This window comes from Kryptolebias marmoratus, linkage group LG4 (assembly GCF_001649575.2).
Source record: "Kryptolebias marmoratus isolate JLee-2015 linkage group LG4, ASM164957v2, whole genome shotgun sequence".
In the NCBI taxonomy this organism is placed as follows: Eukaryota; Metazoa; Chordata; class Actinopteri; order Cyprinodontiformes; family Rivulidae; genus Kryptolebias; species Kryptolebias marmoratus.
In genome coordinates this window covers 27,061,614-27,078,435 of record NC_051433.1, presented here as the reverse complement: position 1 = coordinate 27,078,435, position 16,822 = coordinate 27,061,614, and the positions used below count along the sequence as shown (strand labels likewise).

General features: G+C 39.8%; 2 protein-coding genes across 4 annotated transcripts in view; one reads left to right on the top strand and one right to left on the bottom strand.

Annotated features, from left to right (window-relative positions):
- The window catches only part of mfsd4aa (major facilitator superfamily domain containing 4Aa), a 74,616-nt gene extending 68,168 nt beyond the window's left edge, over nucleotides 1-6,448 (top strand). The window contains exon 10 of the mRNA XM_037975455.1: nucleotides 5,300-6,448. Within this exon, the coding sequence (XP_037831383.1) occupies nucleotides 5,300-5,364 (65 nt within the window). The 3' untranslated portion in view covers nucleotides 5,365-6,448. The remainder of the gene's footprint in view (nucleotides 1-5,299) is intronic.
- Nucleotides 6,449-7,171: 723 nt separating this feature from the next.
- Nucleotides 7,172-16,822, bottom strand: part of elk4 (ETS transcription factor ELK4) — a 35,933-nt gene continuing 26,282 nt past the window's right edge. The window contains exons 5-7 of one of the 3 annotated variants that reach the window (XR_005233104.1): nucleotides 15,091-15,210; nucleotides 12,791-12,966; nucleotides 7,172-7,869 (exon numbers count right to left, since the gene is read on the bottom strand). Coding sequence is in view for 2 of the 3 variants with exons in the window: in XM_017440286.3 (XP_017295775.1) it covers nucleotides 12,868-12,966; nucleotides 15,091-15,210 (219 nt within the window). In the remaining variant the exon portion in view is untranslated. Of the gene's footprint in view, nucleotides 7,870-10,791; nucleotides 12,967-14,577; nucleotides 14,691-15,090; nucleotides 15,211-16,822 lie in introns of those variants that run through there. The other 2 variants (XM_037975456.1, XM_017440286.3) reach the window with 2 other exon arrangements.

Here is a 16,822-nt window from a genome sequence, read left to right as displayed (position 1 = left end):
GCTGACCAAGGTCAGCCTAGGGGAGCCGAATTCACAAACAAACAGTAGTTGTTTTGGTTCAGGCAGACTGTTTTTGTCTGCCTTGAAAGTCTTGCTGATACTTCTCAATGGCGAATCCAAACAGCCAAATTCCAGGACCATTCCGCCTGTTTCGAGCGAAGCAACTTTCTCCAAGATGTAACCCATATTATTCATGAGTTCCAGAAACGCAATTCAGTCTGCCGTCCTGTATCCACACAGTTTGATTGCCGAACCCATCAAACGAATTTGACGATAAGTCAGGTAACTGCCTAATCCAAACAGCAGAAATCCTGTTATCCATCCATCCATCCATCCATTTTCTTTACCCACTTCTCCATTCCGGGTCGCGGGGAGCTGGTGCCTAATCCAGTTATCAGAAATCCAAATATGTAAAGATCTTCCCCGTCTTCCACAGACAGTCTCGATAGACAAACAGGATTCCAACGTTTCCAGGAATCCAATGTTTATCCAGCGAAGAATGTCTTCTCAGGGCAAGCTGGCTCTCCTTTGGTCAGCCTTCCCGTCGAGAAAATTTGATCAATTGCGTTGAGAGACCAGCTGACCAGATCCATAGTTCCAAAAATGTTTGGAGGAGTATGTAAAAAAGAAGTTCTGAAAGCAGGGGGGGGCAGTACAGGAGTCAGAGAGACAGAGAGAAAAGAAACACGTCCGCCTTCCACCAGGAGCAGAGAGAAAAAGGCTCAGTAAACATTATTTAAAAAGCAGCCATCCTGTTCTGTTTTTATAGCCAGCAGGATGATGTATCTCTCATGTCCTGGTTCTGATTAACTCGGCCATTGGCGGCGCCCTGCCGCCCCCCACCACACACACTTTACAGCCCTGCCCGTCAGCTGGTCCCACCAGACATTTACGCTGGCTACACCCAACGCTGACAAGTTGTGACTGGCACCTCTCTCTCCCTGTCTAGATACAGACAGAGGCACAGACAAATTCTACAGCATTCAGATCTTGGCCTAATCAGTTTACAAGTTGCCAGATCTGCAATAACAGTCAGCGGAGGATATAGGCACATGTGCCAGCTCCGGGTCGGGCAGGGATCATGAGTCTGCCTGACACCTACAAAAAACGTTTACGCTCTAATCCGGTTCGGGTCTGGACCAAATCAGCCTAAAAATTAAGTAAAAATATTTATAAGGAAATAAGTATACCTAGAACTGCAAGCAGTTATCAACGGGTTCCAAGCCTCCACGCTCCGCCCCTATCCGCGCGCTTCGATCCCCACGTCCCGCTGGCGTGGCTCAGCCGCCTCTCTCGGCGAGCGGGCCGAGGTGAAACTCGCCAGGACGGTGCGTACTCAAAGGCGCTCCGTAAGACGCAACGGTATAATTTGTGAAGAAAGCTCGGGAAGGAAAAGCTAACTGCCATTTGATACCACACAGTGCGAAAGAAATAAATTCATAAAAATTTAATATTCATTCAAAAAATACCAAAATATTCTCAGATGATCAAATCTACATCTGTAATAATATGCATTTATCTTTATGTCCCTAGCTCCAATGCTGATTTAGTAAAAAAAATGTTAACTGTAATGTTATACCACAACGAGCCAAAAAACTATTCATGAAAAATCCATAACTTATCCAAAAATTACCAAAATATTCTCTAATGACCATGCCTATATGTGGAATAATAATCTTTTATTTCTGTGTTACTGGATCGAGCAAATTCTTTATGAAAAACTGAAAACGTCATTTTCATGATGTCCAGCCAATAGGCAAAAAATCATAAAAAATTGAAACTTTATCATAAAATGTCCCAAATATTCCCATATCACCTGGATTATATGTAGAATAATGTTTGTGCTTTAGGAAATCTCCACACTCAAGGGCATTTGTACAAGAAATTGTTAACCTTGGTCGTAGCTATGCTGGTCATACTGAAATATATTCAGAAATTTGTTAAAAATCAATAATGACTCAAAAATATCTGCAAATATTCACAGATGACAATTATCATGTCCTTTGTTTGCCAAAATTTTCCAATCCACCATAGTCTAAAGCTTTTTTCAAAATAAAATAAAAATCGGCTATGTTGGTTAGAATATATATATTTTTCTTTCTTAACCACAAGGGAGCACTTAAATTCAGGTGATATTTCTTGGGTTTTGTAGTTAGGCTATTTGTGAACAGAGTACCAAATTTCAAGTCGTTTGGCCAAACAGAGTCCGAGTTGCTACTGCTAGCTTCAGTTACAAACTTTGTAGATCGTAATGACATGCTTGAATATAGAGGCAGAAATTTTGATCTGCACTTTTACAGATTGTGCAAGGAACATATCCTGTAAGTGTTAGCACTCTAAATTGAACAAGTGATTTTTTTGTGAATTTTTCAAAATGTTAAAGGCTACACATACATTTATGCACATAAGCCACGTCCACTTTGACCAATCATTACCATATTGATAACATAGTTTCAGGGTTGTATCCTGAAGATCCTCACCAAATTTCACGTAAATCCATTCAGCCATTACGGCAGTATAAACTTTACCTCTGTGTAGCGCCCCCTAGTCTTGGATCAAGCTGAAAATGGAAAGAAATCTTTTTTTTTTTGGCTTTAGGCACCCCTGGTATGAAAACTATTGCTAAAATTCAAACTGTTCTTAAGTTATGCTCAATTAAAAAAAAATTTTGGAAAAAAAATTTTTGTTTACGCATTATTCATAAACTGAATATTTTTTTGAAAATCCGTTCTAGCTTTTTGGTTAGCCAGTCGTGCCGTCATACCATGTGAAGTTTCACTTCAATTGGCTTTGAGCCTCTGGAGGAGTTAACGAAAGTAGGTCACGCATATTTGCCAAGTTTTCTACTAATTAGCATAATTTAATTTTTTTTTTCAAAACTCACATAAAAAGGCGTTCACACACAACAGAATAGAGATACTGGGCGTACAACTAGTTGTTGTAACAGAATTTGCAAAAAGGCATTTTTTGCTGTAACAGCGCCACCTAGAGGTTAAATTTTACAACTTTTCCCTCATACGTAGGGATCCCAATTCTGTAATAGATCAGTAATTTCCGCGAAGTTAAATTTCGATTTGGCCAAGTTCAAAGCTCAAAAGTGAGATAGCATATAAGCCACGCCCACTTCATTATCATATTCAAGATATCGTCTTAAGGTGCAGTCTTGATCATCTATACCAAGTTTGGTGTAAATCCATCAAGTGGTTATTCAGATATAAACTTTATGAAATTATAGCGCCCCCTATTGGTAAAATCGCATAAAATTTAATAAAAAGTGGCAACATCTCATCCACTATTGGGATCTAAATGCATTTTCCATAATCTTAAAGTATGGCGGAGATATTCATTGTGAACTGTTGTGTTAGCTAGCGCTGAGGTGTTTGGTATTGCGTCACTTGCGCAACATTCAAAATTTTTAAAACTTTTTGATCATCCCTTTAACAGATCAGGTATGTACCAAGTTTCACGTTGATCCAGCTTTTAATGTGGGAGTAGTATTCGAAAGGTTTTGCCTTTATCGCGCTGTAGCAAAAAATCTAGTTAGGCAGAAGTGGGCGTGGCCAATGTAAAAAAGATGCAGAATCATCCATAGTTTCATGTGCCATCAAGAATCTGAGTGTAGGACTTACTGTTTATGAGTTATCCGCAAAAACGCATTGTCCTTTGTTATAGCGCCCCCTAGGTATGGGACGTTATGATTTTTTTTTGTCTGAGTAGTGGTAGGGTATTTCTATCAGACTGCCTTGTTGTCTTTTCTCCATGAGTTTCTCGTTTTTCTGGCCAACGCGTTTTACCGGAGAAGAATAATAATAATACACAATTCTGAAAAATCAGTACAAAAACAATAGGGTTCCCTGCTCCGCTGGGAGCAGGCGAACGGCCATGCCTTGCATTGGCCGCCCGCTTGCTCCCGCGGGCTTGGAACCCTAATTATGAAAAATCCGTACAAAAACTATAGGGTTCCCTGCTCCGCTGGGAGCAGGCAAACGGCCATGCCTTGCATTGGCCGCCCGCTTGCTCCCGCGGGCTTGGAACCCTAATTATAGCACCCATGGGCCACCTCTGACCTAGATCCACGCCGGTTACAGGCTGTTGGAAAAAAAAGAGACCCCAGGCCCAAGTCCATTTACGGATCCTCTAACAAGGCTTGGCAAAACAGGACTCAGAATAGGCGGACACAGGCAAAGTTTTAAGATGTTTATTTGAGCTATTAAGCTAGTAGAAACGCTATCGCTCAGGACGGAACCCTCTGGATGTACAGGAGGGAAACTCGTAGCAGGTATGGCTACCGAGTGGCTTGAGCGGGAGCCGATCAGGCTACTTAGCTCAGGGCTAAGGCTAGTGGGAAAGTCCGGGGACAGGCGAGGGGTCAAAGCCGGGAGATCAGAGAGCGAGAACCAAATCCAGAAGAGTACGAACCAGAGTAGGTAGTCCAGAAAGGGGAAGCGAGGTCGAAGGGCGGTGAGCAGAGTCCAGGAAGCTACCCATTGAGGAGTAGGCGAGAGGCGAGAGTCGTGGTACAGGCAAGGGGTCAAGATCGAGGCAGGCATGAGCTGTGAGAAAACGCTGGACATTTACTAGGAATAAACTGTTCAATAATCTGGCACTGAACTGATGTGGGAAGTGAGCTTATATACTGAGAGGCATAGGTGAAGCTGATGGCAGTGATTGTAGGGTCATGGAATCTACAACCCTTCTCAAGAATGTTGTAGTTTGACACCTCTGACAGAAAACATCTGAACCAAATATCCAGGTCTTAAAATCACATCAATGATTATTTGCAATTATTAAAAAACTGTCCAAATCAGCTTTCATTTTTTTTTAAAGAAAATTTTAACAGAATAAATAAATAAATCATAAACATAGGGTGACTACTGAGGCAGGTAAGATGTGGGCAATTAAATAATGTACATGACCTAGAATACAAATTTGCAAGCTGTGCACAAAAATATGCAGTGAATTTCAAAATTTGGCCTCTTAAAACAGCATGCTGATTGCAGACTCTCAGAATTCAGTGAATTTGCAACCGAAATTTGTCTCTAACAGTCGTAGCCTAGTGAAATACTGCCTTTACTCTGAGGGGGGTTGAGGGTACTATTTAAAAAAATGGGGGTGCAGCTGCTCCACCTGCTCCATTGGGCAGGCGTCTAAGTTGGGGGTTGTCTTCCAGTGTGAAGAGGGGCCTTATTTATTTTATGTTATTATTTCTTTAACTTTTACTGTACAGCTCTTTGGCTCACATTACTATTTTTTCATGAAAACAATAAAAGACTGCTAAAACACAGTATTAAACTTTCAGATATATCTAAATACATGGACATGAAAGAGAAGCAGGAGACTCCTGATGTACAGATGACTGAATAACCAAACACCTCGTCAAAGGAAGCATCTTCCAGTGTTGGGTGGGGTGTGTCCCATCCTTCTCCAGATCCTACAGGCGGAATGTTTGACCCAGTTTAAAGACTGATGATCAATGAGCAGCTCAGTGGATGACCAGCAAAGACAAACCTTTAACATATTAAACTTTAATTTTTCTGTTTCAAATGTGAGTGGACTGTTTAAACTTAACCAGAACAGGTTTTTTGGGTTTCTTTTTTTCTTTCTTTTTTTTTTTTTTTTACACCTGCAGGGGTTTCTTCATAGACATGAGAAGCACACAGAAATGATGCAGTCAGTTACAGATTTCTTTTTAATTATTGGTCTCAATCAACCTTCCTGTTCTACAAACTTCATCTAGCTTTTCGCACATCAATATGCCACTTAAGACGAGCAGCTTGTAAACATTTGAAAAGCATTAAACAAAGAGAACTGGATAAAACAAGCAAAAACAGTGTCATTTGTTACAAAACTACTTTTTCTTACATTTCATGATAAAGAGTCATCAGGAGATACAACAGGTCAAGGAGGAAAGTTTTAAACAGGCTTTGGGGTCATTTTATAGAGAATTCATAGTTTCTCTTTTTAATTTTCTGTCAAATGTCATAACCTACCTGTGCTAAAAGGTAGTATAACACTAATAAATATTTTGTAGTACTGTCTAATCACAAATGATCTATTTCATAAAAACATTAAAAGATTAGATTTAAATCTGTTTTTTCATACAAAATACAAGTGCATAATTTTGTCCTCCCTTTGGGGAAAAAATAGAATTCTGTGTAAGCAAATATCTCATCAGAGCAAATCTGAGGTGTAAAAAAAGTGACAGAATTCAAGACGACAAGAACCCCGAAATTTCATCACATTAGCATTTACAATATCAACACAATATCAAAACAGTCCACATATAAAACAGAGATTTTAATTTTATCCTTATAAGGCTTTGATTTCGAAAATAAACAAACAAACAAAACTGTCAACATTCTCCCAGAGGGCACCATGCCTCAAAAAGATCCTTAAAAGGAAAAAAAAAAAACATGCACAAAGACAACTTCAAATAGCAGACACCTAAGTATTTGGCCATTACAAAAATAGAAATTATTCAAAAAATACTATTGCTGTTACAGGAAAAGAAAAAATAAGACTCCACAAATGAGCTAAACAGGTTTTTTTTTTCTCCATTGACACTGGGTTGCTAAAGTATTCACCCCTTTTGTAATCTTTTTATTTTGTTGCCCTACAACAGTGGTCCCCAATCTTTTTAGCTCCACGGACCGGTTCATTATCAGACAATATTGTTATGGACCGGCCTTTAAAGGTGTGGTGGATAAATACAACAAGATAAAATGATACGACCACCATGAAAACAGGGGTATTTTTAAAAACATAATAAACGTAAATCCAACGTGTACTCGCAGCTTTGTCAGTTGCGTCCTGGTATTGCGTTATCAACATGAATAACACTCTCTCCTCTCGCTGATGTTCTCTGGTCAATATGGTGATGTTTAAAAATACCCTTTAAAATAAGATACACCACGAATATATAGTGCACAAAGAATACAACTCACCATAGCACTGAATCAGTGGGAGCCCTGTGTCTGTTTCTCAGTAACGAGACGGTCCCATCTAGGGCTTCCAGAGACGTTTGTTTTTTATTAAGTTTGTTAGCTTGTGGGTTTGTTTTTAGCGGTAACTTATCACATGACCTAGATAAGCGTTTTGACATGCGTCAAGAGTGAGTCATAGACGGAAGTAGTGGAGTGAATCCAGTCAGTTTTCAAAATAAATGTTGTTCAGACTCCGAAAATAAAAAAAAAGGAAATACTGTAAGTTAATTATTCTTTCTGTGCGGCCTGGTACCAAACGACCCACAGACTAGTACTGGTCCGCGGCCCGGGGGTTAGGGACCTCTGCCCTACAACATGAAAAGTAATTAAGCTTTAATTTGATAAGAGGAGGGCATTAAAAGGAGAAACATCCAGGAGGCCAAAGATGACCCTGGAGCTGGGAGATGGAGAATCTGTCCATGTTCATAAACCTTCGTAAAGAGTGGCAGGAAAAAGACAATAATTAAAGAAAACAGAAAGCTAAACATGTGGAAGAAGCTGCTGTGGTCAGAGAAAACCAAACATCAAGGACAACACCATGTCTGAGGTAAATCAACTACACCCCTCATCATGTTGAGAACACCATCTCTACAGTGAAGCACAGTGATGAAAGATGCTGCAAAGATGTTTTTTATCAACTTGTTGGAGTCTTTCAGAGACTTGACACTGAGATGGAAGCCCACCTTCCAGCAGGACAATGACCCTAAACTCACTGCTGAAGAAACACTCCACTGGTTTAAGGAGAACCAGTTTGATTTAAAGATTGTTGGACACAAGCAGCACCATCTAACCTGAAGGAGCTGCAGCTGTTTGGTCAGGAAAAATATTCCACTGGTTAGATGGACCAAGATCATGGAGACAGACCTGAGGAGACCTGATGCTGGAACTGATGCAGAAGATAGAGACACAAAGTAGTTAGTACATTTGAATACATACGCAGGCACCATTTTTCAGTTTTAGATTTTTTAGAATTGTTTTTTTAAAATAAAAGTTTCCTTATTTAACTTTAACATTAAACTGAGGTATTGTTGTAGAACTACTACTTTTAAACAAATTAAAAATGCAATTACATCCCACAATTTAAGGCAAAATAGAAAGAATATCAAGAAGGATGAATACTTTTGCAACCTACTGTAAATAGAAACTACATTTAGTTTTGAGTGGAGGCATCACCACAAACATTTAGGGGCAGGCTAATTAGAGACAAGTCTGCCAACACTTAACATGGTCTGATTGTATTTTACACACTGACAGAATCAGCCCATGTTGTTATCTGTATGTACAGTAATGCATCCAGAGGAACAAAGTTGCAATGCTGCTGAACATAAAACATCCCCGCAAAGTTTTCCTCAAAACTTCTTGGGTTTAGTCTTTGCAAAGATATGGCATCAAAACAAAAGAGGAACATAAAGTCTGACAATCTTCTCTGTTCATCTGTGTATGAGATTTTTCCACGCTGAACTTGGGCTTGGCTGCGGTAAGGCACCGTTTCTATCTGTCTGCAGGCTGAGGGGCCACATGTTCTGTACAAGATTCACTGCTCATACATCCCTGGGTTAAAAGGTGACACTTTGGTAAAAAGAAAGAAAAGAAAAGAAAGAAGAAAAGAAAACAATTTTGTGTTTTCTAGCCAAGTAACATGTAAACAAGTGTGATGCACAATTTCCTTGTAAAATAGCATAGAAATGGTGGGAGTACCTTTAAGTCATATGGCTTTAAACTCTGTTGCAAAGCATGTTTGAACCTCAAATGGCTGATAATCAGGGACAAATTCTGAGGAGAATAAGGTGCTTCAATATTCCAGAGGAATAAGGATTGAGTTACACAGTCACAGTCAGAAACTAACAATGATTAACACATTTGTTTTCTGAGAAACAGTTTCATGTGGGTTTATTTCCAGTTATCAGTTTTCTTCCTTATCAGGAGTTCAGTCAATTATGCGTGGTTAATTTTAGGCTAACTAGAGTGGGGGAAAAAAGAAAATTGGAGTTTGTAGACTACAGAGGAATGTCATCCCTGCTGTAGCAGCTTACAGCAAGCTCCTCTGAATTTTGTTTTGTTTCAGGGGGGTGGGTTTACTTCCTTACTGACTTATCAAAAAGGAAAGTCTTAAGCCTAGTATTAAAAGTAGACCAGTTTCTGTCTATAAAGCTGACACCCGGAAGTTGGTTCCACAAGAGAGGAGCCTGAGAACTGAAAGTTCTGCCTCCAATTCTACTTTTTGGAAACTGTATAATCCACAAGTAAACCTGCAGTGTGAGAGCTAAGTGCTCTGTTAGGAAAATAAGGAACAATGAGATTTTAATACAAGATGGAGGCTGGTTGTTGAACAGGCAAACCTGATAAGGTGGCCAGTGAGTGTATATGCTGACTACTTTAGTGAGTATACAAAGAAGCTGATTCATGTTGTAATGGCAGAATTTACTATAGGGTAACACCTGTTGTTTATAAGTTCTGATAATGTTATGACTTCTATTCCAAGTGCCATGGGTTCTCACAGAATGAACTTGTTTATACAAGTGATGTTGAATTTTCTCCTCATGGGAACCAGACTGACTTACTTTTCTCTAACTCCTCCTTCTGGTCCAGTATTTCAATATCTTTAATAAAAGCACCTGTGTTGACTTGGGGGGCGAGAGCTTTGATTCGGAGCTTCCCTGTTCAGACTTGGGACTCTGATATTGATTGTCTTTACTGCTCTCTATATTTTGTGCACAATATATAAATAAACCTTATTGAGTGATTTCATCTAACAGTGCCTGGAAATTGATTTTTTGCTGCCACAACAATGTCCTGTTGGTAGTTTGCTAACCCTGAGTACAGTTAGGGTTGGCTTGGGTTTCCCATAGCTATCCCTGTGTTAGGCTGGAGAATAAACTGACCACATTTTCTCACTCTGCTGCTGTCTATTCTTGCTCTACTCTCCACATTTGTATTTCTAAATATTTATATCATTACCATGTGTTTTTCTTTGTCTTTCTTTTTATAGAAACTACACCTGTACCAGCCATTCTTTGTTTGTCTGTATCTCTTTCCTGTCCTCTCAAATCTCAGCTGATCAAGGCAGATGGCCACCCATCCTAAGCCTGGTTCTGCTGGATGTTTGTTCCTGTTAAATGGTAGTTGTTCCTTTCTACTGTCGCCAATGTGCTGCTCAGGATGGAAGATTCCATGAAGATTCAACGCAATCTGCTTGCTTCCTTAGATAGATAACCTTTAATAATTGGGATTTTATAATGTATGTGAATGTTTTTGTACAGCGCCCTGAAATTATATTTTTTCTGAATTGGTGCTATATGAATAAACTGAACTGCTTGTTAACACAAATAGCTAATCATCCGATCAAAATGGGTAGAAAGGAGATTTAGGAGACTTTGAACGTGGTGTGGTTGTTAGTCTGAGTATTTCAAAATTGTTGATTTTCTCTGAAGAATTTACAGAGAATGGTATGAAAAGAGAAAATATCCAGCAAGTGGCAGTTGTGTGAATGAAAATGTCTTGTCAGAGAAAAATGGGCAGACTGTCTCAAGAACAGTATTAGCTCAAACAACTATTTTCTACAAAGAAAGGTATGCAGAATATTATCTCTGAACACACAACGCATCAAACCTTAAAGCAGATGGGCTACAGCATGGTAAATGGCTTGCACTTATATAGCGCTTTATCTAGTCCAAGGACCCCAAAGCACATTACACAACAATCATTCACCCATTCATCCACACACTGATGGCGGTAAGCTACATTGTAGCCACAGCTGCCCAGACTGACAGAAGTGAAGCTGCCATCACATCGACGCCACCGAGCCCTCTGACCACCACCAGTAGGCAAGGCGGGTGAAGTGTCTTGCCCAAGGACACAACGGCTGAGACAGCTGGATCGGGGGCTTGAACCAGCAACCCTCCAATTACAGGACAAACCCCCTACCTCCTGAGCCCCCACCCCCGAAGCAAAAGACCACACAAGGTGCCACTGCTGTCTGATAGTAACAGGAAACTGAAGCTACAGTTCACACAGGTTCACCAATTAGAAACTGGAAAAACTTTACCTGCTCTGATGAGTCTCTGTAAACTGTAGAGATGGTTGTGCATAAAAATCCCAGTAGATCGGCAATTTCAAAAATACTTAGACCAACCTGTCTGGCAACAACAACCATGCCATGTTCAAAGTCACTTAAATCTCCATTCTTCCTCATTCTGATGCCCACTTTGAATTTTTGCAAGTTGTCTTAACCACGTCTGCATGCCTAAAATCACTGAGTTGCTGCCATCTGATCAGCTGATTAACTAATTGTATTAACAAGCAATTGAACAAGTTGACTAATATAGTGGCTGGTGAGCAAAGATGCTCATTTAGGCAAAACAGTTTTGGACAAAGTTCTGTATTCTCTGCTAAACAAAATGTTGCATATCATCTTCATTACTAGTTTGAGTTGTGTTCAAGTTTAACCCACAGAATCAAGGTTAATCCTCAGTTAGCTCAGCAAACTTTCCTTCATGAAGTTACTCCGTTTCAAAATTTGTAAGAGGCTCACACAGACATCAATATTCTTGCTATTTAAGTGAAAACAACATGAAGAACCACTGTCATGATTCATTTTGAACCAAGCATTTGTAATCTTATTTAAATTGACCGAATACTCTGAACAACTGGAATGTTCCTCAGTTCTTTTCATCTGTTTCAGGGTTTTACAAAAAAACATTCCAACTAAACCAATGTTATATCCATCACATATTAAAAGGTTTATATACATTTTTCATTTCAAAACTCCATAGTTGAAAGGACTGCGAGGGAACCCTAATATTAACTGTATAAACATGACATGAACACTGATCTTATCTCAGGCAATAAATCAAACAAGCACAAGCATGATGTAAAACTGTTCCTGAAAAACCAGGAAGCTGGAGTCTGGTTGCCTTCATCCAACATGCAAGAAGTTAAGTCTTTGTGCTGTTGCCTATTGTATTTAGCGTTTATGGCTTTGCTGTCTTTCATTCCCACGTGAAAGCTTACCAACTGAAAGCAGAGTAGGACACAATGGCTTTCAGGGTTACAGTCACTAATATACTGTGTAGATAGATAGATAGATAGATAGATAGATAGATAGATAGATAGAGAGAGAGAGAGAGAGAGAGAGAGAGAGAGAGAGAGAGAGAGAGAGACTTCTCATTACAAAGAATATGGAGGCATAAGTCTTGGCATAAGTCAAGGTTCAGCACAACACAACAGTCCTGTTGGTAGTTAGATGACATCTGAGAGCAGCAGCTGAGGCAAAGGTCTTTAAGTTCATATTAAAGGCCAAAAGAGTTGCAGGTAAACAAGCAGGTAATAAGGTTAAAGCATTCCCCTGGAACAAAGACTACACAATCAGTGTCGTCAGAGGAAAAAAACAGTCAGGAACTGATAACATAAAACCTGTCCGTTTCCACAGTTAAATAAGAAATAAGAGAAGACTTGAACAAAAAAGAGAGATGCAGATATCTGCAGTCGCACCATCAGTGTGTCTGCCAATGATCCAGTCTACACACTGTTACCATGGAGATTCTTCCCTCCTTGAGCTGCTGTGACTGAGGATCCCAAAATAAGCAATAAGCAATAAACAAAATAAACAAGAGGATGATAGCGTGCACGTGAGTGAGGACAGAAAAGCATCCAGCTAGTGTAAATGCCACAAGACAAACTGACAGAGTCCCCCCACACACATCAAACATGGCCTGCAGATGCCTGTTCATTCACTCCATCCCTTCACACTGATATGCAGTGTGAACGCTGAGGCATCAGACTGATTGCAAACAGAAAGCTTGGCTCACATGTTGTCATCCTGGAGGAGGCAGCAGGAGATGGAGCTGCAGTAATGGGTTGAGTGAGAGGAGGGGCAGCTGCGGTCCTATGTTTTCTGAGGGTCTGGAGAAATGGGTCCAGGTGTGTTGGTCCCATCCAGGCTCTGTACTGGGATCTGGAACTGGGGGGTGAGGACTGAAGGGAACTGGAACACAGAATGAGAGGTTATGTTGGCTGGTTTCAGTTCAGTGCAGAGAAAAGGAGGGCAATCAGACATTAAAGGCCTAACATTTCTTGAAGAGCTGCATCTCACCCGCCACTTTTCATCCTTGAGTTTTAGACTAAAATCATCTTATGATGAGAAATGAACAACTTAAAGGAGTTTTTGTCAAACCTTGAAAATAATGGTTTGCACAATCTCCTGTGATATCACAAGATGCCACCCTTAAATAGGGTTGGGCATCAAGTTTCGAGAATCGAGTGAAACCAGGACTAGCATGCTGATTCTCCCAGAATCGTTCAAATTATTTAAATTTCGATTCTTGTTTCAATACCTGGAAAAAGAAGCTGCAGACCAACAACGAAGACAAAAGTGTGTGATGATTCATGGACATTATGCGGCAGCAATCGAGTGTGGCGCGCCCTAGTCACATGACCGATTTAAATTGCTCTAGCGAGAAAGATGAGCCCTCTCTAGGACTCCATTTCAATTTGTGTCAAAAGTACAGACTTCGAACTATACACAAGTTTTTGAATTGTGTTGATAGGCCAAGTAAAACTAGAGTTATGATAGATAATTCATGCCACATATTTTTTCTGTAAATTATTGTCATATTTAAAGGGCGTTACAGCGAGATGCAGCAGCGAAGACGGAGAGTCTCAAGGAGAAAACACCTCCATCTGATCTCACCCCCAACCCCAAAGAACAAAAAAACACAGCCTCTTCATTCTGACTGAGGCTCAAAGTTATCTGTCAAGTGCTAAAAATCTACAGGAAGAAGAAGAAAGGTGCAAAAGTTGAAGGAAGTTTGAAGGTGACCAAAAAACACAGCAAGTGCAGGAGTGAATAATTATATTTGTGATATTTAGCATGTTTGGCTGTTATAGTTAAGGTGTAGTGTAGTGTAGTGTAGTGTGTTTAGTCAGTTTTAGTGTGTTTGAGTCAAACCAATGAGCCCCAGCTTGTTTGGAGGTTCGGAGTCAGAGTTGATCGGCTCAGCCTAGCACCACACTGCAGTCAGAATCAAGTAAGTATAACAATAAAATATCTTATACCAACACTGAGGCAATTAACAAGTTATACTTGAGGTAAAACTGTGGATCAACTGAAATGCTAATACCCAACTAACATTAGCCAATGTATTTTTTCCATAGACAAATGGTAGTTGGCCAGACTCTGCAATGTGCTACTCTGTTCACCATAGCGTCCAAGGAAAAGGTGTATGGTGTAACAAATTGAAGAGTGCGACAGAATGCTTACACCATATATTGCCCCTTAAAATAATTTGAATCAAAACGAGAAATCGAAATCGGAATTGTTCAAATTCAAATGATGCCCAACCCTACCCATAAAGTTTTCATTCATTGTGAATAACTTTCAGCTACAACCTCATCAAATTTCAGCTCAGTATATTTGATATGTGACCCACGTTGGCAAAATGAGCACAGGCTACAGGAGTAGAGCCACTGGCTCCTTCAGATCGAAAGGAACAGTTGAGGTGGTTCGGGCATCTGTTCAGGATGCTTGCTGGATGCCTCTCTTTGGAGGTTTTTCTGTCCCACTGGGAAGAGACCTTGGGGCAGACCCAGAACTCACTGGAGGGATTATGTATCTTCGCTGGTCTAAGAACCCCTTGGGATACCCAGAAGAAGCTGGAGAGTGTCGCTGGGGTGAGGGATGTCTGGGTTTCTCTCCTGGACTTGTTGCCTCTGCGACCCAACCACAAATAAGTGTAGAAGATGGATAGATGAATAATTTTAGACCAATAAAAAATTGAGTTTTCAAACCGGCACTCTCGTAAATGAAACTAGCTAGTTGCTAGCCAGTTGATAAATAGCCAAATTTCAAAAAGGTACATATACATTTGAAGCATTTTAAATTAAGATTTTGTACATAATAATATTAACTGAATAATTAAAACATCCTCATTGTCACTCCTTTTGCCAGCACGGGTCACATATCTGTAAAACTGACAGTTTCAGAAAGTTTCATTAAAATCTGTCTAGTGATTTATGAGCCATAAATGGCCATGAGCCATGCACAGACATGTGCAAAATCAATATGGCCTGGATTCCTCTTTTGGTGCAGGCAAAAATATCTGATGCTCACCTGGAACAGATGACCTCCCTGGCGCCGTGTAGCTGGGCTGAGGGGAGCCACTGGACTGAGCGTGCTCCAGAAGTGGATGTTGGAAAGCAAAGGACTGGGAGTCAGCAGAAGAGTTGGAGTCTGAAGAGAAAAACAAATAAAGACCAACACAGACATTAGTTTGCTCCATTTTGAGGTCTAAAACAAGTATTAATAACAGTTCCTGAATAATGATTTTAGTTGATTTCAGTTTGGCACATTTTCTATAAATAGTATTGTGGTTGCATGGATCCAAGTTTCCTAAATTCAACTTGTTCAATTCAGTTTATTTATATAGCCCCAAGTCACAACAAAAGTTGTCTCAGGGCATTGTACAAAAACATCCACATACATTATAAAAGCGAATTAGTAAAAGTTATCTATCTAAGGAAGCCAGCAGATTGCCCTGAATCTTCACTTCGTCACAGTCTTCCATCCTGATTAGCACATTGGCAACAGTGGAAAGGAACAACTCTCTTTTAACAGGAAGAAACCTCCAACAGAACCAGAACCAGGCTCAGGAAGGGCAGCCATCTGCTTCGACTGGCTGGGGTTTGAGAGGACAGGACAATGACACAAACATAAATTATGTTGATAACAAATAAACAACAATCATGTTGGTAAATCAATCCCTCCAGGATTTCGCGGGCATTTTTTGTGATTGTTGCGGGCAAAAATGCCTGATTTCACGGGGCATTTTCCTAAACGTTGCTATAAAAAGTTGCAATTATTTTTTTACTAAAATCAATAAACAACCACAGCTTTTAATATATAAACCAAAAATACTTACTAGTTTTGTAAGATAATTACCAACAAACATTGACATTATCAAAAGGTGCTTTATTTGAGAACTTTAATAGCTTATAAACTGACATTCATGACCATTTCTAGATTGTCGGAGTTTGCTTGATTTTGTGTTAATAGTTGCGATCGCAACATCGCAAAATCCTGGAGGGTCTGGTAAATGCACAGGTTAGCCAATTTACCATTATACAACACTAACAAAATTAACAGAATATTGAGACAAGAAACAAACATATTAATCAGTTTGTCCCAATAATTTATATCTACATTTTGCAGAAAACTGGACAAGAGAACTATTATAATTAGCTTCTCTTCTTGTGGTTCTGAACGTAAATGGTCTTTGTGAGGTCTTTAGGCATGGATGTAGAATGCAGTGAGCTCCTAATTACATGTCAAAGGTTCAAAATGGTTGTACCATGCACAAATATTCTGTAGTAAGATTGTGGTGGTGTATAATCAAGGTGGCAGTGTAATGGCATCATATTTATGACATGGAGCCTGAGCACATCAGTGTGGCTTGGTCAATGAGGGTCAAAGCTGTTCTGTGAGGTTTAGTCAACATCATCACAGTGATCTAACTTTGTTACATCATTGAGGACAGGTTCTGATTATATATCCTCCACTAGACTGCCACAGCATTCATCACCTTTTGAAGTTCACTGGAAACAGACTGCTCATTATCCTGGGTCGCAGGTGAGACAATGGAAGCATGATGGTTAGATGTCACACTTGTTACATCAGAAATATCTACTTCTGACATACACTATATTGCCAAAAGTATTCACTCACTCATCCAGATCATCATTGAATTTAGGTGTAACAATTCCTTCCATGGACACAGGTGTATAAAATCAAGCACCTAGGCATGCAGACTCTTCCTACAAACACTTCTGAAAGAATGGGTCGCTCT